This window comes from Gallus gallus, chromosome 5, assembly GCF_016699485.2.
Source record: "Gallus gallus isolate bGalGal1 chromosome 5, bGalGal1.mat.broiler.GRCg7b, whole genome shotgun sequence".
Classification (NCBI taxonomy): domain Eukaryota; kingdom Metazoa; phylum Chordata; class Aves; order Galliformes; family Phasianidae; genus Gallus; species Gallus gallus.
This window is the reverse complement of record NC_052536.1, coordinates 13033069-13058267: the sequence shown is the minus strand read 5'-3', so window position 1 is coordinate 13058267 and position 25199 is coordinate 13033069. Positions and strand designations below refer to the sequence as shown.

The following is a 25199-nucleotide window of genomic DNA, read 5'->3' as shown; positions in this document are numbered from 1 at the left end:
GTTCAGCCTGGGCAAAATGTTTGCCTTGAAGCCTTAACATAGATGTTTTTTCAAACAGTCATTAGAAAATTAACTTTTAGAGGCCGTGGATCTGACTTAGTAACAAGCTGCCTCATCCAACTAAAATGCATAGTGATCTATTGAATGAAACACTCTGTGGTCCAGTCCCTGATAGCCAGCAGAGTACTTTTCCAGTGTAGATGTGTAAGTCATGAGGGAAACTGTAATTTCTGACTTTGGTCTTCTCCCTGACTTTTCAGCTCTTAAAGTGAGCAAGTCCAAAATGATAAAGCTGTACATGGGGCACTGTTAGCTCCCTGGTGCTCTGAAGCAGCTTTACTTCAACAGAATGTGTGGAAAGGAACCCTTCGTGAACACCATTCTCTTCTCTTGACCCCTCCTCACTCTGTGCAAGCAGACTGCATGGAAGTATTTTGAAGTGGTTCCTACTTTATGTTTGAAGCAGCAGGATTATATATATGAATGAGAGAATCAAAAGTAGAGAACTGCATTAGTCACTAGAACAGAACGTGATCTTGGTTATGACCATCTTAGAAGATTTTAAAATAAAGAGGGAGGAGAGACTGTATTTGCCTTTTCAGTAGCTTCTCATCTCAGTATTCTCAGTCACCAAATAGATAAATATTGACTTCCTGTTCCAGATGAGGATGCTTACTGAATTAAATGGCTGTGTTAGTGAATATCTACAGAAACTTGCTTATTGTTTTTTTGATTCTCTATGCAATTTGTTCGCACTCAGGTATAAATACAGTAGTATTTTATGCATACAGAAATTCTATAGCTTCTCTGACAAATGTTAGGACCAAACTCAAAAATGCACTTGGGGTTCTTAAGCTGGCAGAATTTAGGAGGCTGAGTTTAAAAATGAAATCTATACCACTCTGCCTAATTTCTTGGGTGCATGAACATCTTGATTATAAAAGCAATTCTGTCTCCCAAAACTTCCACTATCTGAAATGGCCTTTCCACTGTAGCACTCCTTGTGATGAACTGAGCATCTTGACACTTGACTCATGTCTGGGATGATGGATGAGGCATCCTTCCCCTGAAGTCAGAGAGGGACTGGGAACCTATAAACTGGCTCAGACAGTGTGTGAGAGAAGCTGTCTTATCACCATGAAAATGCTGATGCTCCTTTGGGGATCTAGACCTGGGTTCTTGGTCTTAGTCACAGCAATTACACACCATGAGATGATTTTATAAATTAAAAAATGAAGTAGAAATGACATAGAGGAACTGATTTCATCATTCAGGTGTTTATGCACTACTGCTATAGAGCAGACAGTGGTGCATGGTATGATTCATTATCATATATTGACTTTTATAATGTGCTATGATACTTTAAATTCTACTGTACAAGGAGTATAAACAACAGAAAAGGAAGAATTAGCTTTAAGTCTTGAGCAGAAGTTGAAGTGCTTCAAATAGAAGAGTTCTACGTTTCATGAACTTTGAGCTGCGTACACATCTTTGTAGTATCCTCTGGTTATAATCTGTTAAAATGTACAATATTCTGTTAAAATGTACAGTATTTAAAAAATCCAAGCAATAAGTCATTTTTGGAAAAAGCTGTATGCTATCACTATAACCGTTATCTGCATATTTTCTCACAGTGAAAAAAAGCCCGACGTTTTTAGATGTGAACACAGGACCCTTCATCAGGACCAACAGTTTTGCCGATGAGCTTGACCTGGAGGGTGAAACGCTGTTAACCCCAATAACTCACATCTCACAGTAAGTCAAGGCCCTTGAATTGTGCATTAGTGGACTTAGACAAGAGAAGCCAATCCAGGTGGGAGGAGCTGAAATATGGAGCTGATAAGGTTTTCTCAGATATTTGCGTCAAACTCTTTTACCTTGAGGTTGGTGTATACTTATCTGAGTGCCAGTAAATCCTCTTGTTGACCTAAAGAAAAGTTCACTTGGCTTTGACACAAGGTTTCAGTTTTTAGCTAATGTCTGTGGGCAGCTGGTGGTCGATTGCCTTAAGATTTTCATATGCAGACAGTGTGTGGGAGTACTTGCCTTTTGAGAAGTATATTAATCCCTCCATTGTTTTTCAGTGGAATAATTGTAAAGTGCAAATTTAGACGTACTTAAATGAAATACTAGCCTTTTGATTTCAGCAGTACCGTCTTGAGTGATTATAAGATGATATGTATTGGAAGAAAAGTGTGTTTTGATCTTTATTACTGCTTTGTAATATATCAAAATCACCTGAAATAGGCCTATATTTTTTATTTTGTGTTTTTTCTTTTAAAAGATTTTCCACATTTCTTTTATGCTAAAATGTTATCTCTCTCTTCAGATTGTTCTCAAGAATTCTTGAGAATGGAATTTAATTACATTATAATGTCAAAAGGAAAAGTGAATCAAGAACAGCTAAATATTTTTGAATGCCTTAAAAAGATCTGTCACTAGTCTAGTTCAACCTCCTAACAAATTCATATTATTTGCCATAGCAAATGTGTGACAGTGTTTAAAAGATTAAACTCTTTCACCTTGCTAGCAGAATGAGAGTTTCTTCCCTTCCTATTCCTAGAAATCTGAGGATTTCTGCAGTGAAACCACAGATAAAAATTCTTGGCATACTTACATTTCTGAGGTACAACACACACAGAAATGCCTGCTGCCAATTTTAAGGCCTTCTTTCTCAGTGATATAAATAGCAGAAAAGCACAAACATACTTTCTATAGCCCCTTTAGAAAGGGTACAAAACAAAGAAAATGTAGGTTTTGGAGAACAGTGTCGGCTCCCAAACAAATTAAGTTGCATTTTCAGCTGAATCCACCGACATGTACACCAATCTGTAGGCAGAGAATTTAAGAGACTTTTATTCTGGAAGATTTCTTAGTGGTGCAAGCAGGAGGAGGAAGTCATAAATTTCCTCTAGCCTTAGACAAGAACAACGGAGCAGCAAAACCAGATCTAGAAGTTTCCTTTTCAGGGCTTTAAAAAAAAAAAAAAAAAACTTACCACAACATTGCAAGGCTTTCTTTAAGGGAAATAAGCTTTGGTGCCAGGAGTTTTCATCATCCAATTTGGACTTGCTAATGATTCCTTTTTTTCTTACTTGTCACCTTGATACACTATAAATAGTAAGGTGCTCTTCTACTTTTAAGTCAGATGGTGTAATACTTGAGAGGTGATTTTTATTATATTATTGTCACTTGTGGGAGACCTTAGGATAGAGGTAATGTGTATCAGCTGAAAAAAATATGGAACTAGCATTCTTTTACTTGTTCATTGTGCTTTGGTGTTTCTTTGTTACTAACCTTCATTGAAATTCCTATATCGTTCTAGATTATGAGTAATGGAATAGCACAAAATGTGTCCTTGTATTTGCTTTGAATTGAGTCTATACTAAGGTGGAAGAAAGTGCAGGTCACTGATAGGTGGTTTGTTTGTTTTTGGTTTTGTTTTGATTGCTTTTCAAACACTTTTGGGTTCTGAATTCAAAATTGAATAAACTGGATTAGATATAACACTGGATAAAATATTAATTGACATGCATCCCTTTGAAGTATGGGTGCCCGAATGTTGTATAGCTTATGGACTGCTCACTCAGAAGTGCATTTACTTGGTATGCAGTCGATTAAATGCCAAAACAAGGCCAGAGAGGCCCATAGATATAAAGGTTTGGCAAAAAGTCAGAGGGAACCTTGCGTTTTGCAGTGTTGGTTGTTGTATTTGGCATTTAAATAACAGATTTTCCCCCCAAAATTTCGGATTTAAAAAGTTTGTAATGTTTATTTTACTATTGGGTTGTGCAGTGAAAAGCAAGTTATTGTGCAAAGTTTCACCAGGCACACATGCTGCTGGATGTTAAAGACCCACAAATATCCACTAATTATTTGGACAAATGCTTATTTCTCAGTCTTAATTTCAAAGTCCTGAGGAACAAATGTTTATGAGCTGTTATTGCACGTGTCAGGAGGACCTGAATATTAAGCATGGGGGAATATAAGTAAGCGTGAAATTTAGAGCTGAGCAATAGATACTTATGTATGTCTGCGTGCAAACCTGTTTACTCACCATTTCTATCATACCAAACAGAGTCATTCCAGATCTATGTCAGTGTGTGTGTTTAATTCATGTATGAATGTTATGCCGCGCACAAGAGAACTCAGGATGAATTATTTTTTACTGAACCCAGTTGTGAAGCATTTCATTTTCTTAAAGCCATCAGCGTGTGCAATATGATTACTCCAAATTAGTTGATAAGAAAATAAGCAACCATTATGCAAGTATTGCCAGGCACTTAACAAAAGTGAAGCACCAGCTATGAAAACAACTTAGTAGGGAAAAGTCAAATAAAGTGCAAATAGCTCCAGTTTCAGGTCTTAAAAGCAAGTCATAGTCTATCAAGAAAACAGGAGTATGAAGGCAGTTTAAGGAGCTGAGGCAATGCCTCTTCTACAGAACTCCTGATCTAGGAATGCTTAGAGTTGGTATTAAATGGATTATTTCCTGGTCAAATATTCGTTGCAACATATGCATGAGTTTGTCTACCAACCACAGAAAGGTGACTTCAGAATAAACATGAACTTTTGAATATCGTAAATACATGAATAAGTATGACAAAATTACTTGGAGACACGCAACTGGAAAATGACTTTCAGTTGACATTGTGGAAAGGATTTCCTTTTGACGCGTAACATAAATCTTCTGGCAAAAGTGGGGAGTACCTACTGCATTACTATCAGGCAAGCACTTGATGTTGTTATGGCATAAGGTGAGGCTAACTCACTTGGCTTGGGTTGTTGATAGAAAATTCTATCTTTCAGTTGTTACGACAAAAGGCTTTAGAAAGGCTTTAGGTATCTAGGCCTAAAGTCCCCTTTAAATTGAATTTCAGTGTCTTGCTTGGTGATGCAATAATTATTCCTTTTTTTTTTTTTTTTTTTTTTGTATGGAAGTGCATTTTCCAGTTGAATCTAACTTGCTGAATTTCGAATGTGATTCTGAAATAAATTATATCGCTAATACAGCCCTATTTCCCTGGAACTGGGGGAAACCTTTCATGTGGAAAGATGGCTGCAGCTGTTTATCGTGAGGAAGCAGAAATACAGAAGCACTTTTAGACCTGATGTTCAAGCAGGAAACAGATTAACATAGAGTAAAACAAATTTGCAGCAGATGCATGAAAACATACAAAACAGGATAGTAGGGGATAAAAGAGTGTGACTGTGCTTATTCTTCTATGTGAGAAGTTTCATAAGCTTAAGATTAATGTGGAACAATCTAATGGCTGTCAGAACTCACCCAGAAAGTGAACTTTGAAATATACAAATGAGATAGGAGGTGAGTTAAACTGAGCAGAAAAGAAAGAGAAGGAAATAATGAAAAACTCTCAATCCAATATATCTTCATATAATGATTTCTTAACCCTTTAAAGCAATTTAAATAAAACTCCAATTCTTCATGATTTTTTTCCAAAAGTAAGTTCATCTCTCTCTTTTTCATTTCCATAGTTTTCCACTCTCAAGTTTCAACAGCTAATTAAGCAACGGCTTGTTTAATCAGTTTTGATATATAATGTATAGTACTTCTTTCTGCTTCCTAATAAGTACTTTTTTTAAAGGAAATACTCTCTAGATTTATAGAAGCATCTAGTTTGGAAAAGACCTTCCAGATCACCAAGTCCAACCATCATTCTGACCTACCAAGTCCCATCACTAACCCTTACTAACACTAATACTAAGTTAGTGCTACAAATGTATTGTAAATTTACTGCAGAAATTAAAACACAAAGGTAGCCCCTGAAAACTGTGTATATACAAAGTAGCTGTTTTTTTTTACAAAGTTTACAGGGACTGATGTGACCCCTTAAAGAGCTCATAACTAGTTAAATCTCTTTGAGTATCATATCAAATGAGTACTCAGTGGCGTAAGATTATGTAGACCAGTATACTTTCTATGCAAAATTGCTGGCAAAATTCTTGATTGTCAAATCATGAATGTGTTATTACTTCATAGGTCTCTCTATCTCTTTATTATAATTTTTATTTTGCAAGAATTAACGTCGATCCAACTACTTCAGGGAATGTGTTTCAGAGTGAAAGCAGTTGCATAGTGCATTTGTGTTCCTATTGCTGTTCACATGGTCAAAATAATAACATGGTGTTTTAATGATTCTTTCCCACATGTTTCATATGTCTCTATTGAGATGACAAGTACGTTTCATGAGATAAGTGTTAGTACTGTTGGTATACTTACACTTGTAAAATAATTTTTCAGTGCAGGATTGATTGCAATGGCATACAGTGATCTTTGGGTTTAATGCTGTACACTTATACTAACATAAAGAATTAGATTAAAAACTAAAAGCAGTTTCTTCTGCTAAGTGTATTTCTATCCGGAAAAAAAGTCATGACATCAGCTTTCTTTTCTATCTCTGTCAGCATCTCAGGTGTGGTAGAGTCTTTTAGGCGTTGTATTTGGAGCAAGTGATAGGTTCCTGTGATGGAGATGTTTTTAAAAATAAAGCTTCATATAGTTAAGCAAATAAATTTGGTGCTTTTTAATTTGTAGATTGATGAAATGGCTGCAGACAGATCTTTCTGAACAACTGAAATGAATACTTCTGGACACTTTATTATTTCAGTTATATTTCAAAGTGAGCTGATAAATACTGAGTGCAGTGTCCATGGTGCTGTAGTGACCAATGGCTCTTCATTGAAGTAATGTTTTCTTTCTTGTTTCCTTAAGATTTTATTAAAGTTTTATGTTTTAATTAGCAGCATATAATCTATTGGCAAAACACAGAACCTCATTGTCTAGAACAAACAGTTCTGAATGTGTTTTATAACTGTCACTTTTCTGTTGGATTATCAGTGAATAGAATCCCTATTTGCTTTCATTTGATAGCTCATATTGTAACAGATTCCTGCTTTTATCTTCCTCTTCTATGCCAAAATGACCCCGTGGAGTCTAAGCAAATATTTCTTTTTCACTCTGGAGTAGCCAGATCTAATGGCTGTCTTCTACTGTTGCAAGAATTCTGTTTGAAATGCTGCTAACAATACGTAAACCATGACTTCTGTGGGGTCCATTTTATCATTAATGACAGGGTATGTTGGAAGAATAGCAGTGGAAATTGTATGTAAAAATATTTTTCAGTTAATTCCAGAATGAAATGGTCAAATGTCACTGATTACTGTGCTTTGCAGTATTCCATTCATTTACTTTGCTCCCTGTTGTTGAATCTGTTGATTTAATAGTTTTCTAGAAAGGGGTGTGGACTCATTCTCTGAATTGTTCTCTCTCATGCTTTGGTTATAAAATTACAGTAAATGTGGCTGTAGGAAGAAAATCTGGAATTCTGGATGTATCAGGAGTCAGATTTTTCTCATCAGTTCAGCTGCTTTGAGCCACTTGGCCACATGAGGATGTGAAGTGTCTGTCAAGCTGGTTTGATAAGCAATCAAGGAAGATTCTTTTTTTTCTTTCTTTCTTTCTTTTTTTTTTTTTTTAAGGAAATACCACAGTGTCAATAAATGAAAGACTCAGTATCATCATCCCATTCTGGTTTCTCCTTTTCTCATTTTGCATCGTATGGCAGAGGAAATATAGTGACAATGCAGCCCTAAGTGTAACTAATTCCTGAATTAAACACTGATCAAGACATTATAGTCACCAGGAAGAACTCAGAACTCCTCTGATTTAAATTAGCAAATTAAGTTAGGTAGTTCCAGATTTAGGGGCCTGCAAATCTTGTCCACATGTCAAGAGCTAGGTGGTTATAGTAGAGCAGGGTGTAAGCAAACTTGGCTATTTTAGGTGAGCTGTTTTCTTCATAATCTGTCAGAATTTGATTTCTGACTTATGGATACTGTTAGAACCCAGAAGCACTTCCAGAAGAGCTATGACATTCCCACTGTAGCAGTGAGCTGGTAGCATCAATTTCTTGCATTTTCTTCTGCAGCTGTCTGAAAATTATTGTAAACTCTTTTCTGTTTTGCTCCCAGAAAGTACTGTAGCCATTGCTATGTGGAACAAGTGTGCTACTTTTCTTTCATGTGTTATTGCTTCAGCTCTTATGTATATGTGGAATCTCTTATCCTGTGCCTATGCTTGGGCTGATGACAGTTGTCATTCCATCTGTAATACCAGACAGGTGGGATCCCAGCACACCAACAGAAATGCGTGCTTTACTGGTACCTGATGTCCCCCACACAGCTGATTAGGTTGACTAATTCTGTCCTCTGTGATACAGGCAGCTAATGGTAAGCTTCGTTTTCATAGACGAATTACCTGAGATAAGATGAAGTTGAGGCTTGGGCAGATCTTCGTGGTGTCTTATTTCACCATCACCACCATAGGAGCTGAGCTGCTTCCGACAGTGCAATAAGGAATATGGCTAACATCTGTCCCATGCGGTTACTCATTTCTTTTATCTTTAGAGAGAAGTTTTTGTGTACTGTGGTGGGTGGTTGCTTTTTTCATAGATTAGATAGAATGTGTAGTTTACAGCTATAGATTTGAAGACCAGAGGGGATGATTAGATTGTTTCCTTTGATCTTGCAGAAGACAGACTGTAGTGCTCTGTTAAGCTGGATTCAGCATTGCTGTGCTGTGTTCTTAATATTAGCAAAAACACAATGAAAAGAATTGGGCTTCATAAGCTTAGAGAGCAAACAGGTGCAAAATCAGGCAGCCACCCAGAATTTGTGATTTTTTCCCTCCTTTTATTTTAACTATCTATCCATTTATCAGAGAGGAAAGAGCCTTACCTTTCTTACTGTTAATAGTCACTGATGAATTCCAGTACAGCATATAATTACTATTTGGCTATTTTATGTATCTGACATAGTATAAAAGTAATGTGTTGACTTTTCTTAGTGTACAAACCATCTAGGCAGAAGCTAAGATAGCTTAGCTATTTCTTTTGTGTTGCAGATGAACGTTGCATTCCTTGGTCTCCAAGTGCTGGTTTACATCTTGATTGATGTTAAGTAATTAAGCCAGACTCCAGCTGCTTAGTGGTTCAGAAATACAGGGTTCCTGTGCTGTAAAAACAACAAACAGCTCCCCACTTACTAACTTTTATCATTGTTTACTTTGGGCACCATGTAGAATAATGTAGAAGTTTTTTTTTTTTCAGGGGGGGCGGGGGAAGGGTGGAAGGGGAGAAGGGGAAAAGCACAATAAAAATGTCCCGATTCTATTTAGTGTTTGACAAAGTTAAATTTAGGATCATCTTGAGCTAACTCCAGAATTAGAATTAAAAGCATAAACAAACATTATGTTTCTATTGTGAGGATGGAGGATTACTTTTTCTTCAGATATGATGGATAACAATTTGTATGGTTTATGTGTGGTGTATGTTTTGGGCAAGAGGACACGCGACTTCAACACAAAACACAGAAACCCAGCACTTTCAGAGTTAAATAATTTCCAAAACAATGAAGTAGAACCATGGAATCATAGAAACAAAAACAAAAAAAAAAAAAAGAAGTAGTAGAAATTTTGTTTAATGGTTTGTTGATTGTATGACAAATAATAGTTTTCAATCGGTTATGGTAACAAAATGCTTATCATGAAGTTGTAAAATGTATTACTTAAAATATCAGTACCATTAAGATATTTTGAAATCTCTGTGTGCCATCATGCCTTCATGGGTTGCATATAATGTGCTAAATCAGTGTAGCAAATGTACCTGGGTTTGTCATCACAGCTCTCCAGCAGGAATCTCTGACATTCCTACAACGCTGTGGCGATAACTATTAAGATCAGTCTGAGCCAACCAAGCAACGCGGTTGACCACTGGATCTTTATTCCATTAAATAAGCACTTTTAGCAAAATCGTTATTCTAATATTGGTGTGTACATTAGCATTCATAAATATTTACTGAAGCAGTAGCTGTCAATGAAAGTGTAATTACAGATATCTGTTTCTGTGTTCGGGGCAGATGTAGCTGGAAACTGACACAAATAAAAGAGCAAATAGTTTGTGTAATGTATTTTTGACACAATTGTATACTTCCAAGGTGAACTACCAAATACAAGCATGAAACAGTATAGTATTAAAAGCCAATACCATGTGTGACCCAGGGGACCCTTATATTTTAATTCTTGGATACCATTTCATTTATAATAAGGTCTTGTGAGAGCATCTTTTCTACAAAGTGCATTATCTAGGAAAATATGGAAATCTACAGCTGGTTTAAGTATAACAGAGTACTGCAACAGGACAGCAGTGCTAAAGGAAAATACTTCTTTGTAATAGTATGGATGCACAAGGAAACAGTTTCAAAAGATGTAAATGAGATGGTGTGTCTGTTTGTAGTTGTGTGATTGCTTGGGAAATGGCAAGCTGTAGACTGAGTAGAGGTGAGCTGAAAATTGCCCAAATGTATTATGAACACAAACTGACTTTTCATACGAACCTCATTCCATAGTATTTTACAAAGATAAATATTGTGTTTGCAGGCTTTTTTTTTTTTTGCAGGAAAATGCTGCTCCCAGGAAGCCCAGGGCCTGATTCAGAATTTAGTATTTTCCTTTTGCTGCACTTCCTTGGAAATCCATTTTGAGCATTGACACGCTACTGAGTTTCTTCTCCAACTGTTTTTTTCTGATTGCTACTGAGGATATTTTTCCTGAGTTAAAAACATGGTCAGGTAGTATGTGTGTTTAACACGTGACATCCCCAGCTATGGCCACTTGCCCCGGACTGAGAGACCGCATCAGGTAGCTGCTTACTGCAGTGCACCCTTCTTCACACATCTACAGAGACTGAAAATAGTTGTTTCACTCAGGGACTTGGTCACTCCTGTGTGTAGAACTGTTTTGTTTTGATTGCCATGGGAAATTAAAATAGAATAGGCTAAAGCGTTTCCTTTGTGTTGCAGATAAAATGCCTTAAATACCTTACAGTAGCTGTCAGCTTGCTAGAAAGCTACAGCGGAGCACTTGACCTTTTGCTTGTGGTTGTGTTTTGGTCTGTGTTTTCCTTAGGTTATTGTACTACACCTGTTTCTCTGGTTACTGTGCACCTCTTGAGATAAAAGTAAACACAGATGCTAGTCACTGCTGTGCCTGGTAACTACTTCTTTTGCAAGGAAAAGTAACATTTATCTATTTTTTCCCCCTACATTGTTGTCCCTTCTACATGTAAAATGCATAAATACGATGCCTAAAGGAAAGTGGAGCATGAAGTGGTATCTGCTGTCAGCCTGGCTGTTGGGCTGGAGCCTGCCCCACAACAAAGTCCCATCTCCTGTGTGACCAAGTGTCTATCAAGCAGAAATGTCACTGCTTCTAAAGAGGGAAATCATTGGGAGTGGTGGGGGTCCCAGTGATTTGATCACTTAGGAATTCTGAACCCACATGAATTGTACTCGGTGCGATGCAGTGTCCTGCAGAGAGCCAATGAATGAGCGGAGCACAGCAGAAACATAATAAACATAATACTCTGTATGTAATCTTAGTTTATGAGAGTCTGCATTTTGTGGGTGTAGGATTGTTGTGTTTTCAGTTTGTTTTGTTTTTGAGGAATGGCACTTCACAGACACTAGATCTGTGAAAAGAGCTGTGTTTTAATGGAAAGACGATGCCAAAAATGTTTCTAGATCCCTACAGAACTTTAGTTCACATGCAGGAATATGAGGGGTCGTGAACTAAGAGCTGTACCTGAGGCGTTGCATTTGGAAATCACTTTCATCTATATCTGAGTGTAAGTTTACCATTTTGACCAATACTTAAAGATGTTGGGAGTAAAACATACCTAAATGGTTGCCATGAGCTGTTTTTCTGTTGTGCAGTGCTGTTACATTAGGAAGCAGTTGAACACCTATGTCCATTTTTTTCTAAAGGAAAGCCTGTTTTGACACTCAAGTCATACTAAGGCTTTTAAAAATGTGACCCCAATATATGTGGGATCTGGTTTTTGGTCAAAAGTATAGAAGAAATGGTGAACAAAGAGCTTATCTTTTGATTAAATTAGTTTTATTTTGTTGCTGAAATACCATTGCCTTTAAAAATCAGTAAATTATTTTTATTTCATAAGGCATCTCCAGCATTCATTAATACTGCTTACAGGAAAGTATTAGTTGAGTTCCTGGCGATCTACAGGATAAAGTTTACGCTTTATTTTGCCACGCAGGTGTTCTCCATGCAGGTTAGCCATTGTTCAGTGACTACTGAGCCCTATCTTGTTAAAAAACCTCCTGCAGTAACAGCGGGATCCAGAAGTGCTCATGCTGAGCACCGCTCTTCTCCAGGTGCCAGTTCTGTGCAGTAGACTTCACAGGCATTAGGCAGCAGTGAATGGTTTGAGAATCCTAACAACCCATTGTTTTTAAGTTGCTTTTCATGCAAAATGGAACTTACTTTGGACTGTCCCACAGATGGTAGCACACAGGTGACATCACCAAAGTGGTATGGGATGTCAGTTTTCCTTTTATTTAGCAACATGAGCTGTCATCTGTGCTCAGTTCACCAGAGTTGGGGTTGAAAAAAAAAGAAAGAAACAAGCTTTGTCTGAAGCATTACAAATTCACCTAGACCTGAAAGTCAGGGGTCAAATTCCCTCCATTGTTGAATGTGAAGAAGTGTTCTGGAGCTTTGTGTGGGAGGCTGCAGAGGTGAAATCCATCCTTTTCTTCTCTCCTTTTACCTAAAGTCTAGGGTGCTAAGTTGCCACATGTGCTATTGTTTGCCCTTTTTTGTTTTCCCCTTGTATTGGTTTCCAGAAACACCAGGCTAGATTTTAGAGCTCAGCTATGTTTGGCAGTATGCATATGAATAGCAAAAATGAGTCTGGAGATTTTATTACATGTATCAATTTCTCCTCTTTCTCCTCCTTCTACCATATACCCCTATAGCTGTTTATCAAAGTGTACAACAGTTCTGCTGGCTCTTATTTGCTACTTCATAGAGCAAGTGGTAGTAGGGAGTCAGGAAGTCTATAGCATAATTACACAGGTGTTATAAACTTCATCCATGTGAACAAATGCCCTGAAAAGTTAAATGCCATTTAAATGCCATTTATTGTTCCACTTGCTATGTTGATTACTTAGTAGCTCCAAATCTTTAGGCTCTGCAGTTTCTTTCTTTTGAAGAAATGGTTAGGTTTTGCACACGTGCTTTCTCCTAGAGAATTGGCACCATACTTCGTGGTATGTATTTAGGACACATAAGTGAAACGTACCATGTAAGAAGTCTGTGTTTGAGTCCTGAAATGGCTTGTAGGGTAATAAATAATGGATGGATGCAACCAAAATATATTTATTTTTCAGTGGATATTGTAAGCATTCTCAATCCATCTGCTTTTTATTTTAGAAACCTAATTCTCTCCTGCCCATGTACAATTTTCAGGTACTAATTTGGAATGCATTCTTCTCCACATCCTTTGTCACACTCTAGAATCTTGAATTTAAGTTGTTTTTCTTTTTTCTTTTTCTTAGCCCACCCACATGGGTGCACCTGCTAAGGGTCTTCAAGGGTACTTCCTTTGCTCTGCAGGACTCAGGTTTTCTGTGAGTGTGTGTGCTGTGTCTCATCCATTCATCATTATTACATCCTAATGTAGGTCTCAGGTTTGCTAAATTATGTTAAATCACTTCCATATTGAAACACACGAATAATTTTAAGTCACCATGTGCTGGAAACAGCAGGTTCAGATTATTAGGGCTCTTAATTGCTTCTGTCTTTTTGTTTGAAAGCTTATGGTGGGTTACTGTAAATTACAAATTGGCAAATAGTATATACTAAAGGCTTCGCACTATAACCATGAGTTGCATATTTAAGACAGAGTGCACCTAGAAACTCTAGGCACAACATAAAGATATGAACTGCTCAAAAAGCAGTTCAATATAAATCATACCTGATGGAGCTGTAGTCAATATCCTTTGCAGAACCTCTGAGAGAAGTATTAATTATTGAAAATATTTGTGTAGCAGAAGGCTGTAATTTGTTAATGACTTTTTTTTTTAATGCATGCAAGGTGTCAGTGTGTCAGAAGGAAGTGAGAGCAGGGAAAAAAGAAAGGAAAGGATAAAAGCAAGCCAACTGTCTAAAGTCTGAGAACACTCACATCTTAGCTGCCAGTTTTTTAGATCAGTTTCTCTAATAGAACAGGCTGTTTGTGCAGAATACACAGTGTAAAACATGTGAAGGGAGAGAAATGAGATTGGTAGGTATGTGAAGTTGTATGTGTTGGAGAAAACATTCCAAGTGCTTGTGAATGGTGTTGATAGACTGGGCACAGAGACTGAGAAAGACGCTGTTTAAATAGCAGGAAGTAAGAATGATTTTGAGTGCTGTACTTTAATTACTGCCTTACCCTAGTCCCATCTGCACTTCCTCTGGCCTGTTCATTGAAAGGCCAGAACATTACAAACGCCTGAATGAACATCTTTTGGGAGGGCTGGAAAGGAAGGGGCAAGTATTAGGAGATGTCTCGGTGAAGCAGATGGATTGTGGGGGAAGAGGGTAATTGGAGGATGTAAGCTTCAGTGAACGGGAAGGACAGTCCTATCAGTAGTGATGAGGAGGAAACAAGCTGAGGATACGTGAGAAAAATTAGCTGATTTTGGTGATGCTATTGAGCGCTTTTGTTCTTAGAATGTGATGCCTTTAATTTTGTAGGAACTGATGTATTTCAAAGATGCAAAATATTAAAGTTGGTTTGGCTTAATATTTTTCACATCACTTTTGGTGGTGTTGCATTCTAGGGACCTTGGTACTCCTCTAGGAAATGTAAGGATGTGAATGCATGTTCAGAAGAAGAAAGCTGAAGGAATTAAACTTTGTCATTTTTTTTCCTCCATCTTTCCCCTTTCCAAGATTCCTTGGAACTCCTTCAAACAGCATTTCTCCTTGCACCAGTGCTTAGTCCTGCCTCTAGATTTTTGTGTTTAGAAGGCATTAGTGTTCTTAAGCTCCAAATAATTTCTCTCTTCCCTCTTCGTACTTGCTGCAGTCACTCCTAATTACTGTGTGTGCTCATGCAGGGCCTGTGCTAACAGAGCAAAGCAATGGCTGCTTCCTTGGGAAAGCAGATGGGGAGACCCTGATGGCTCCCCAAGCCTCAGAGAAACAGCAAGGGAAAGCTGAAGGAGAGACCAGAAGTTGAAGGTAGTGTTGAAGGCCAAAGAGGTGAGCAGACTGGCAGTTGGGATAATAATTCAGATAAGCACTTTCTGGTTTAGCTTTATCAGAGATCCACAGATAAGTGAAATGGGCAAAAATGTGGTATTTTCTGTGGCTTTATTCTCATCTGACTTTTTGAAGAGGAAGGGCTCTCATCCAGTCTTGTGACTCTCTTTTCTATGGCAGATGTTCCTCCCTGGCCAAAGGGCTACTCCCTCTTTTATTTCCTTTAGTTGTAAAGCAGGGAACCCAGTTCTTCCCTTGGTTCTTGATAGCAAACAACTAATCCAGCTCTGACTGTCTGCCATCTGCCAGCATCATCCCTAGACTCCCACTGACATTCACCATCTTGGCTTTAAAGTAAAAAAAAAATATAAAAAAAATCTGTCTGTATCTCCTTGATGGCGGATCTCTGCAATCTGGCCTTAGTTCCTCGCCTTGCTTAGATCTTCACAGGTGCCACATGGGTTAGTGATGCCTGCATTAATTCCACATAGCCATCTTTGCCCCTTATGCTGAAGGACAGATCATAAGGTTTTTTTAATGCATTTGGAATAATTGATAAATTTATAAGCACATGCTTAGTGTATTAATATATGTAAATTATACATGGAAACAAATAATCATTAGGAAAAAAAAGAACGATTGCAACCCTTAGAAGCTTGTAAATTGAATGTGTTCATCAAAGATGTCCTATTTGTGCAAATAATTTTAAATGTAAGCACGTGAACTGGATGTCTGTGCACACTTGTATCTCTTATATCCTTTATGAATTTTCCCCTTATTGTGTGCTTTGCCCATGTTGATGCAGGCTTCTGAATTCAGAGCTGTTAGTGAATTCTACTGTACATCTTACTTGAAGCTAACTAACAAGCAATGATTTCATATAATTAATTTTATAAATGTGGGGGAAAAGAAAGAATTTTATAAGGAAAACAGCCTTATATGTATATTTTCTTTATAAGAAGATATGTGCTGCTCTTCTCCAAACCATTTTCTATTATCCATACGCTACATTATGTTTTGTGATAGAACTGTAGAGCTCTAGTTTCACAGTTGAAAATTTATTTTCATATTTTTTCACCTCAAGGAAAGAGAAATAAAAGATATTTGAGAGATCAACCCCTGAAAGCAAAGGGATCCGGTGTAACACAAGAGGGCAGTCGTGTTATGTATTAAATTAAGCCTTTGAGTTACTCAGATGTGAATTAATAGCTAGATGACAAAATTTGCGTAGTTGGGTAGCGTAAGTACATTCTTCTATTTCAGCAGCGTTCACTGATGCTGTAAATAGAATATTTGATGCAATTTTAGGAAGGATTCATTTTTGTTTTTAAAAGATCAACAACAACAAAAAAATCTGTGTACATGATGGCAAACATTGTTCTTACAGGTTAAAAAATGTATGTGTATTTAAAAAGAAGTGTGTGTACCTATATATATACAAGATGATGTAGGTCATGGATGTGATAGATGACATCAGTACTCTCTCCACTTGCAATCTATAGGTATCTTAATCAAGGGTTAATATCTCCTCAGGGTTTGGGATGGGAAGTTATCTAAGCATAAAATATCTTTTAAAAACTTTGGATACTAAAGGTTTTAGTTGGAATGTGGAGATGGCTTTAAGACTCGATTCTATGTTAAGTGTGAAGTAGGAGATCTCTCCATATTTGTTTTGGATGGGAGATAAGATAGCATTCATAGAGTCAAAGAATCACAGAATGTCCTGGGTTGAAAAGGACCATAATGATCATCTAGTTTCAACCCCCCTGCCAACCACTAGACCAGGCTGCCTAGAGCCACATCCAGCCTTGCCCTGAATGCCTCCAGGGATGGGGCATCCACAACCTCCTTGGGCTACCTGTTCCAGTGTTGGAACACTGTTGGTCCACCCTCTGTGTGTAAAATTTCCTCGTAACATATAACCTAAACCTCCCCTGTCTTAGTTTAAAACCATTCCCCCTTGTCCTATCACTACGCGCTTTCATAAACAGTCTTTCCCCCTCCTGTTTGTAGTCTCTCTTCAAGTATTGGAAGGGAGGACTCGGCAAGGTCAAATCTAAAATGAGGCTGCTTGTTTCTCAGCCCTGGTCATCATGTCCCTAGAAAGGCCAATGGGATAGTGCTCAGTACTGTTGGTGAACACTCAGTAAAATCACCGTGTTCAGTGCTTGGTGGGAAGCAGTAAAATTCAAAAGGTGGCAGATGAATCAAAGTTTGTTGCAGATGTCGGTGTAGTGTTTCACATGAGTTACGGTCCTCTTCTGCTTTCTGTTTGAAAGACCAACTAGTTACATAAAACTGAACCTTCTGGATTTGCCTTGTAGGAAAGATTGCATGTGTACAGAGACCCAGAACTATAATTTAAAGAGTTTTTAATCCTTATGCATCATGAACAAGTCTTGCAGCGCAGCTCTCAAGCAAAGTCTTCCAAATAAGTTTCAAACATAGGTCTGTCTTTAAAGAGAATGCAGGGAGGAAAAATAAGTTAACAGCTCTGTATATTATCTAACTCTGTCATGCTCCAGAATGTGCTGATCATTGCTGTCACTTGGGATGTTGTATTTGTGATAGGTACTTTATTACAGCTTACAGCATTTTGTCATGTGTTTGGGGGGTTGAGTATTAGTTTCATTAACTAGGACCTGATTTTTCTGTCAGAAAAGAAAAAGGTAATTCTTATAATTTCTCCCTCATGACTTCCAGTATTTTAACCTCCTTATCTAGATAATACTAACAAAAAAAATAGTATGCGGAAGTTGCATGCACTGTCACATAAACCAACTTCTGTTTTTTTGCAAGGAAGCAAGGCCAATATGATCCTATTGTCCACATGTCATCAGTTGCCAATCCCTAGAGACCTTTTGAAAACATGGTTTAGCCATAGTTCAACTTCATAGGAGTAGAAAGTCTAAATGATGCTTAGTTTCATGAGATAGGCAATTTTGGAGGAGAGGAGGAAGAGATAAAGTACCCTATTGTTTCCTTCACTGAAGTGAAAACTTATAGTCTGCATTTGGCCTTACTGTTTGGCAAGGTACAATCTAGACAGTGACCACAAGAAACCAAGTTTTGTAAATTCTCCTGGGTAAAAACTATTTCTTCTTTATAGGGAGCATGAAACAATATCTGTGCTTGAAAATTGGAAAATGCCAGCTTTAATGAAACAGAGTCCAACAATACACGTGTGCACTGCACGAGCGATGACGTTTTTAGGGAAGACTGCAACAAATAGGCTGTTTTCTGAACTAAACTCGCTTTACAACAGTAGTTCTCTTGTTATAATAAGCCAATCAGCTGGCAGGTCAGGCTCAACGGATTAAAGTAAATGGGGTTACATCAGGGCAATGGCCAGTCACTGGTGGCGTTCCACAGTTCTCCATGTTAGGACCAGTTCTTTTTATTATTTTCATCAATGGCTTAAATAAGGGACTTGAAGGTGTAGTAAGTAAGTTTGCAGAGGATACTAAATTAGGAGGAGATGTTGATGTCCTCAAGGGTAGAGGCCTTGCAGAGAGATCTTGACAAATTAGAGGGCTGGGCAGTCACCAACCACATGATGTTTAACGTGAACTAAGTGCCAGATTCTGCACCTGGATCAGTGTGCCCTTCAATATTTGTACAGATTTGAATTTTTGGTGGTCCTATGTGGAGCAGGGATTGTGCGTCTCTTCCAACTCAACATATTGCATAATTCTAAGATAAGAATTGTGTAAGAGTCCATAACTGACCTTTCTCCAATACCTACTCCTCTAAACTGTTCCATCTTAACCTTATTTTTAATGCATTCGTGGGAGGGAAGACGCTGTCTTGTAGGGAGGTAAGCTACAGAGTATGATATTTTTGGTGTTGATTATTTAAAAGCATCCTAACGATGAACCCCAAATTTACAGCTGTTAGACTGACAGTAAGATCTAGAGACAGAGTTCTGCCTTTTGGAAGACGTTTGACACTTTCTAGTTCAAAATAGGGGAAGAAATTGTTGCTTTGTTGTTCTTCTATATAAAATCCAAAGAGCAGTTGCACCTGATTTGAGATGTCATTTTTTTTTTTTTTTACTATTTCTAAAAAAGATGTTTAGACAGAGAATTAAGTATTCAGTCATTACAAGACTTAGTTAAAAATGTTGATCAAGGGGAAGCCATGTACTTTCTTTATAGTTTTATTAATGAGTGTTTTGTTACTCAAATATCTAATGAAATACTGTAAAAGTGGGAAGAAAAGAAAAAAGAAAAGTCAGGACACTGCATGAAAATCATGTTCTGATCTCAAATATTATGTCAATTTGATACCAGTGCAATGTATGGGGCAATATATTTTCATTCTGTAGAATCATAGAATGGTTTGGGTTGGAAGGGACCTTTAAGACTATCTATAGTTCCACCCCCTGCTATAGGCATGGACACCTCCCACTACACCAGGTTGCTCAAAGCCCCATCCAGCCTGGCCTTGAATGCTTCCAGGGAGGAGGCATCCAGAACCTCACTGGGCAACCTGTTCCAATGTCTCACCACCCTCAGAGAAAAGGATTCCTTCCTCATATCTAGTCTGTTTTGCATACTGAAAGGTGACTGTGTACTTATGGCCCTTTCTATAGGATTATTAAATGATAAATTTTTCTAAAATGGAAAAAAAATGTTAAAGGTAGGCTTATCAGCTTGTCATGTGAGCTGGCAGATCTATGCATATATGTGGCCAGATCTGTTTGTCCCTTCTTTCAATGGAAAGGCAGTGTATATAATTTCATAAGCTGGAGAATTTAAGTAGTTAAATAAGAATACCTAAATAATTTCAGTAAAATAAAAGTTTTCAGTATCTGAGGGATGAAATTCAAAGTGGTAGCACGTATATTTTCAGAAGTTCTGTTTTAACATTGGGCACATGCTCATTTATAATCCTCATCAGACAATGCATTTGTTCTTTTCGACAGTTGAATAAGGGGAAAAGACATGTTGAAAAATGTGTTCCTGTCCTCTTTTTCTGTGTGTTTCTCTCTACATCTGTGCTGAGCAGAAACCCTCAGGGTATCCTGGATTGTATTTACCAGGAAGAAAGAATACCTGACTAGACTAGCATTGCTCCTCGTGATTAGGGTGTCATCAATTAACTTATATGACTCAAAAGTGAAGCTTGCCAGTCATTTTAAAGCTTTGGATAATGAAACTCAGGAAATTTGTTCCTACGGCAAGTTTCTTCAACCTTTGTTTAATATAGTATAAAATAACTTCCTTTAATTGTGGAAATGCACTGATGGCAGAAGGCAGGGGTGAACTGTAACACTTTAAACATTAGAAAACATCAGTCCATCCTATCTGACGGGTTAGAACTGGTTTCTAAACACATCCAATAGTAGACAAATAGCAGCAGTATAATAATTAAAGCTTAATCCATTAGTCATAAGCTATTAAAAGTAATTGTGACTATTGCAGCTTATGATTTGCTTTTCATATCTTTCAGAGTGAGATTTTTTTTTTTTTTTAGTCCTTAAAAAAAGAGAAATGACTCCATGCTTTTGAAGGCCTGGTAGGACAGCTTGACAGTTATGCAAGCAGCTGTCTGCAGAAATTCATTAAATGTCTGATTGCACACAGCCATGTCTGACCCCTGGTGCTCTCACTGAGCTTTGCCGCCCCCCCCAGCTACCTTCTTGTCTCTGGTTCATATTGCAGATATTCATTTACAGGGGTGCAGACTTTGCTGGTTCTCCTTACAGCAAAGTATGGCGTGATCCCTTTAACTTAAGTAGAGTTCACATTTTCCTGTGAAATACAAAAGGAATTCAGCCTCTAAATGCTGTGGCTTCGCAGAAGAATGAATGTGGTACTGTAGCTGTTTGTTACTGCTTTTCTGTTAAACTGTTTGAGGCTTTTTCTTAGATGATCTAAGAGAGCCCAAAAATGGGGACTTTTTTGGTCTCCAGTGTACCAGATTTTGCCTGTGAAAGTACCCAATGTTTCCCAATCTGCTATGCACCCCACTGTGTCAGCAAAGGATCCCCAAGCAATTCTAATGTTCAAATCAGGTGTAGCTGTTTAGTATTACAGGGGATGCTCAACATCTCAAATATTTGGAATTTGTGACCTTGTGACCTGTGTTCATTCTGCTCTGTTATGTTATTCCATCCATCTTCTTTATTAAGATTTTTAATTTTTAACAGCATAATTCTATTAAGTTTCCTTACGTAATGGAATTTCCTCTGGACCTCTAAAATGGTCCTCTCACCACACGTGTATTTTTTATTGCTGTGAGTTGATTTTACATGGTTTATAGCCAGAATTTGAAGATCGGTGTGGAACTCCTGGTTCCTGAATGACGGTGAACTGTTTGTTTTTGTTCTCCTCCCCTCTTATTGACACTGAGAGATAGCAGGGCTACATCACGTCAAGGCTGAAGCTACAAGACCTAGCAGGACAAGCCATAAGAGTGAGCCAGTGACTGTAAGATAGACTAGAGCTGCTAACTGCAGGAAATATTTTCTTAGACAAAGTATGGCGGAATCATGGAAGATAGCAATGCTGTATCAAGTTCTGTCAAAGCTGGGTCCTCATTTGCCATGTTGTCCTAAGGTCTCGGGAAGCTCTGCTTTCTGCTGCTTTTGCCCTAGTGTGTGCAGCAGTACTTTGTTGTTGCAACTAAATACTGGAAGATGCACATTATTACAGCATAGGGTATTGACCGTCTCACCCATCCCACAAAATGCCAGACTCAATCAATTGACTTGGTAATTAAGCCAAAGAGAGAATACACACCTCTCGAGACTAGCTCTCTTCTGAACATGTAGACCCCAATTTAGATAATTGAGTAAGCATCCACTTTGAGTACTCTCGGAGTCCTAATAGCTGCAATGGAGGTAACATTTTGTTTAACATGTGCCTGCGTGTGTTGCTGAATCAGATCCAGCTGAATCTTTGTAAAAAGATCAGGGATTAGAATTGAGATTCTGTGATTCTCTTGTTTGGACTGTGTCTGCCAACTATGAGCCAGGTTGAGTAATCATAGCATTGCCAGCTTTAGAGAGCTCATAAATTGTGAGTTAGGCCGTGCTGAATCACAAGACTTAAAGAAATATTGGCATCTGTTTTTAACCTTTTGTGTTCTTAGAAGTCAGGCTATGTGTGGTTTCAGGTCCTTCTGTAAAGACAGATATACGTTTAAAGGATTGAAGACATTCACATAAATTCTTGAATTAGAGCTCTTAAGTAGCGCAGCAAATAGCAGGAGACATTTAATATAAAGTGGCAGTGGTTGATAGCACAGTGTCTGAGGTGTATACTTTGAAGCTACTGTGGGAGAAAATGTGGGAAATGTAGGTGCCCTAATCATTGGTGCATTCATTTCTCCTGATGTACTCTATCAAGGGAAATGTACTCCATCTTCTAGATTTCTTTTCAACTAGTTTAACCAGTTCATACATTCTATACTGGCCCATTCACACCCATGGAGATATGTTGTCCAGAGTTGACCACCCACAGTTTGAAGGAAGTGAAGAAATATTGACAGTATTTTTTCTACCCGAGAAGACAGACATAGAAGCAGCTAACATACTGATTAGGTAACTACTGCAACCACCCTGAAGAGGATTTTAACACTGAAACAGGGTATGAACTGTGCATTGTTACTTCTGTAGTTTAAATAGACAGCTAATGGGGCTTGGAAGTTACTGTACTTTGCAAGTGAGAACTGCCATAGGAGTTCTGCTACTCTGATTATATATCTATCATTTTTGAAGCAATCTCCCAAGTTCTCGACGTTTATATTAGTTTTTTCTCAAACATCAGTCTCTTGATCTGCATATCATCTTTCTCACTCGGGCACACATACATCCTATGCCTTTGTTTACTTTCATCACCCACAGGGAGGAAACCAGCTTGCTGCTGGTTTTTGAGAGGAAACCTGTCTCTGGAAGAAAGGGTGGAAGAAGGTTCTGGTTTTGTGGAGGTTTCTCATCTCTGCACAAAACAGACTTAAGTATAGAGAAGACATTGAGGTGTAAGGGGAAAAAAAGGAAACATGCATTATTTTAATGAGTTAAATAACTTTTACTAAGTTTTTGTTTGTTTTTGTCTGCTTTCATTGGTATATATCCTCTAATATTAATTATAAGACTAGAATGTTTGTGAGCTTGGCCTATGAGAAATATGCTTATATCATCAGAGAACTGACAGCTTATTTACTGTCTGGGATACCTGGCTATAAAGGTCCCATTTTTACAATAGAGGAGGAGGAAGTATGCAACAGAAGTCAAGGAAAAAGCCAGCACCAAAGCTCTTTCACCTAGGGGAAGCTAGAGAGTATCTGAGCCCAAATGTTAGAACTGAAACATTAGCCTGCTGTATGTCAAGAGAGGAAGCTTCACCCCGACTGCATGGAAGGCTGTATGTGTGTGTGTGTGTGTGTGTATATATATATATAGATAGATAGATAGGTATGTTGCTCTGAAAATAATGCCTTTTATTTATTTTCATGGAAACTACAACAGATGAAATGAGCACAGTAACGCTGTTTGGTAGAGTCAATTCTCAGCTACAAAACACTACTTTTCAACACAGTCATCACCATTAGCTATGCAGTTTTGCTAGCAATGAATAAGAGCCTGCACTACTCACTGCCTCACTGTGTCCACATCGACTGGTTGGTCTCTGTAAATGTTCAGCAAGCATCAGTGAATGTCAGTGGGTGCCATTTTTTCCATATGGAGGAATTCAATTCCACACCTTTGCTTCATCTGCACTTCCATGTCACATGCAATTTTGTCAGACTGCCCCTCTGCTGCCATCTGTCACACGGCAACAGCATGTAATGGAATGTAGGTGGGAAGCCCCAGCCTCTACTGCCATACCACCAATATCCGCCTCTAATGTCGTGGGCCAGCCTAATAAAATAGGAGGCATTACTTTCAGAGCAGGTCTTTATAAATGTGTGCGTGTATTCATGTAGAAACTCATTAATTCAAGTGAGTGCTTCCCTTTTTCTACACCATTTATTCCTCTCTGCTTTTAAGCTGATTTGTGCTCCTTAATTGCTCTTTTACTTTTGGCAGCTGATGTATCTTTTGTGCGGGGAAACGTGATGCCATTTTCTATCTAATATAGGCCCTGTTTTGTAAGTTTGTTGACATTATGAGCAGGTTCTCTGCAGCCACCCATTCCCACCTCCTTCCACCAACGCTTTATATCTGTGACGCTTTCTGCCAGTATTAATTTTCTTTAGGAAATATACGTACCCAACGCAGTTATCCTTTCTTTCTACTCAGGTATAAGCAACGCAAGATGTTGTCTAAGGTTGTGACTCATTTATTGACGGTTTCTGTTGAACATCTACGCGACTGTGTGTACTCTCACAACCGCGTGCTCTCAGTCCTCCTTAGCAGGAAGCACAACGTATCTGAGGGAGCCCAAGCAAAAGCAATGGAGTGTTTGCTCCGAAGGTACACAGGGCGGGCAGGTGGCGCCTTTCCCGCCAAAATCCGGAGGTTTGCTCTGCATTCCGGTGCTGTGCAGGGGGTTTGTCGGCCCAGCGCAGACACATGTTCAGTCTAGCAGCTCCTCTTTCAGCCAGTGTTTGAGCAGCGGTTAAAAGAAGATGCACTCATGTGGAAAATCCTGGCAGCAGGCACTGCGGATTGTGTTACAGCAGCTGTCCTCAATGGGGAAGCAATGATGTTTACAGTGTGTGTTTTTCCATGGAATTTTGTTTGTCTGCTGCACATACACAACACGGGCTATTCTTCTCCGTGGTACGTTTTTGGGTACTTTACATACGCAGCATTTTCTGCCACAGTGTTTGTCTATTAGATGTGAGCGCAGACGTAAGGCAGTCTCTGCTTTGAAAACATTCGCAATTAAAAGTCTGCTGTGTGGTAATTCAGGTTAATCAGCATCTCTGAAACCAGAAATAACTGGGCTGAAAAGCCTTGCTGATCTGAAATACGCAGTCGTGCTTCAGCGTATTTGTTGGCAAATGGGGAAGAATGAGAGAGTTTGTTAAAAAGCAACCTATTTGTAAGCACCAAAAGTTATTGCAGTCTTTTTGAAAGCTTGAAGGAGGTGTTGTGAACTGAATTGCAGAGGCTTTA

The 25199-nt window shown here is 38.3% G+C and overlaps 1 protein-coding gene across 2 annotated transcripts in view; it reads left to right on the top strand.

Moving 5' to 3' along the window:
• KCNQ1 (potassium voltage-gated channel subfamily Q member 1) overlaps window positions 1-25199 on the top strand; it is a 321505-nt gene that overhangs the window by 100945 nt on the left and 195361 nt on the right. For both annotated transcript variants that reach the window (XM_421022.8, XM_046942042.1), the window contains one exon: window positions 1635-1755. In XM_421022.8, the coding sequence (XP_421022.5) occupies window positions 1635-1755 (121 nt within the window). The remainder of the gene's footprint in view (window positions 1-1634; window positions 1756-25199) is intronic.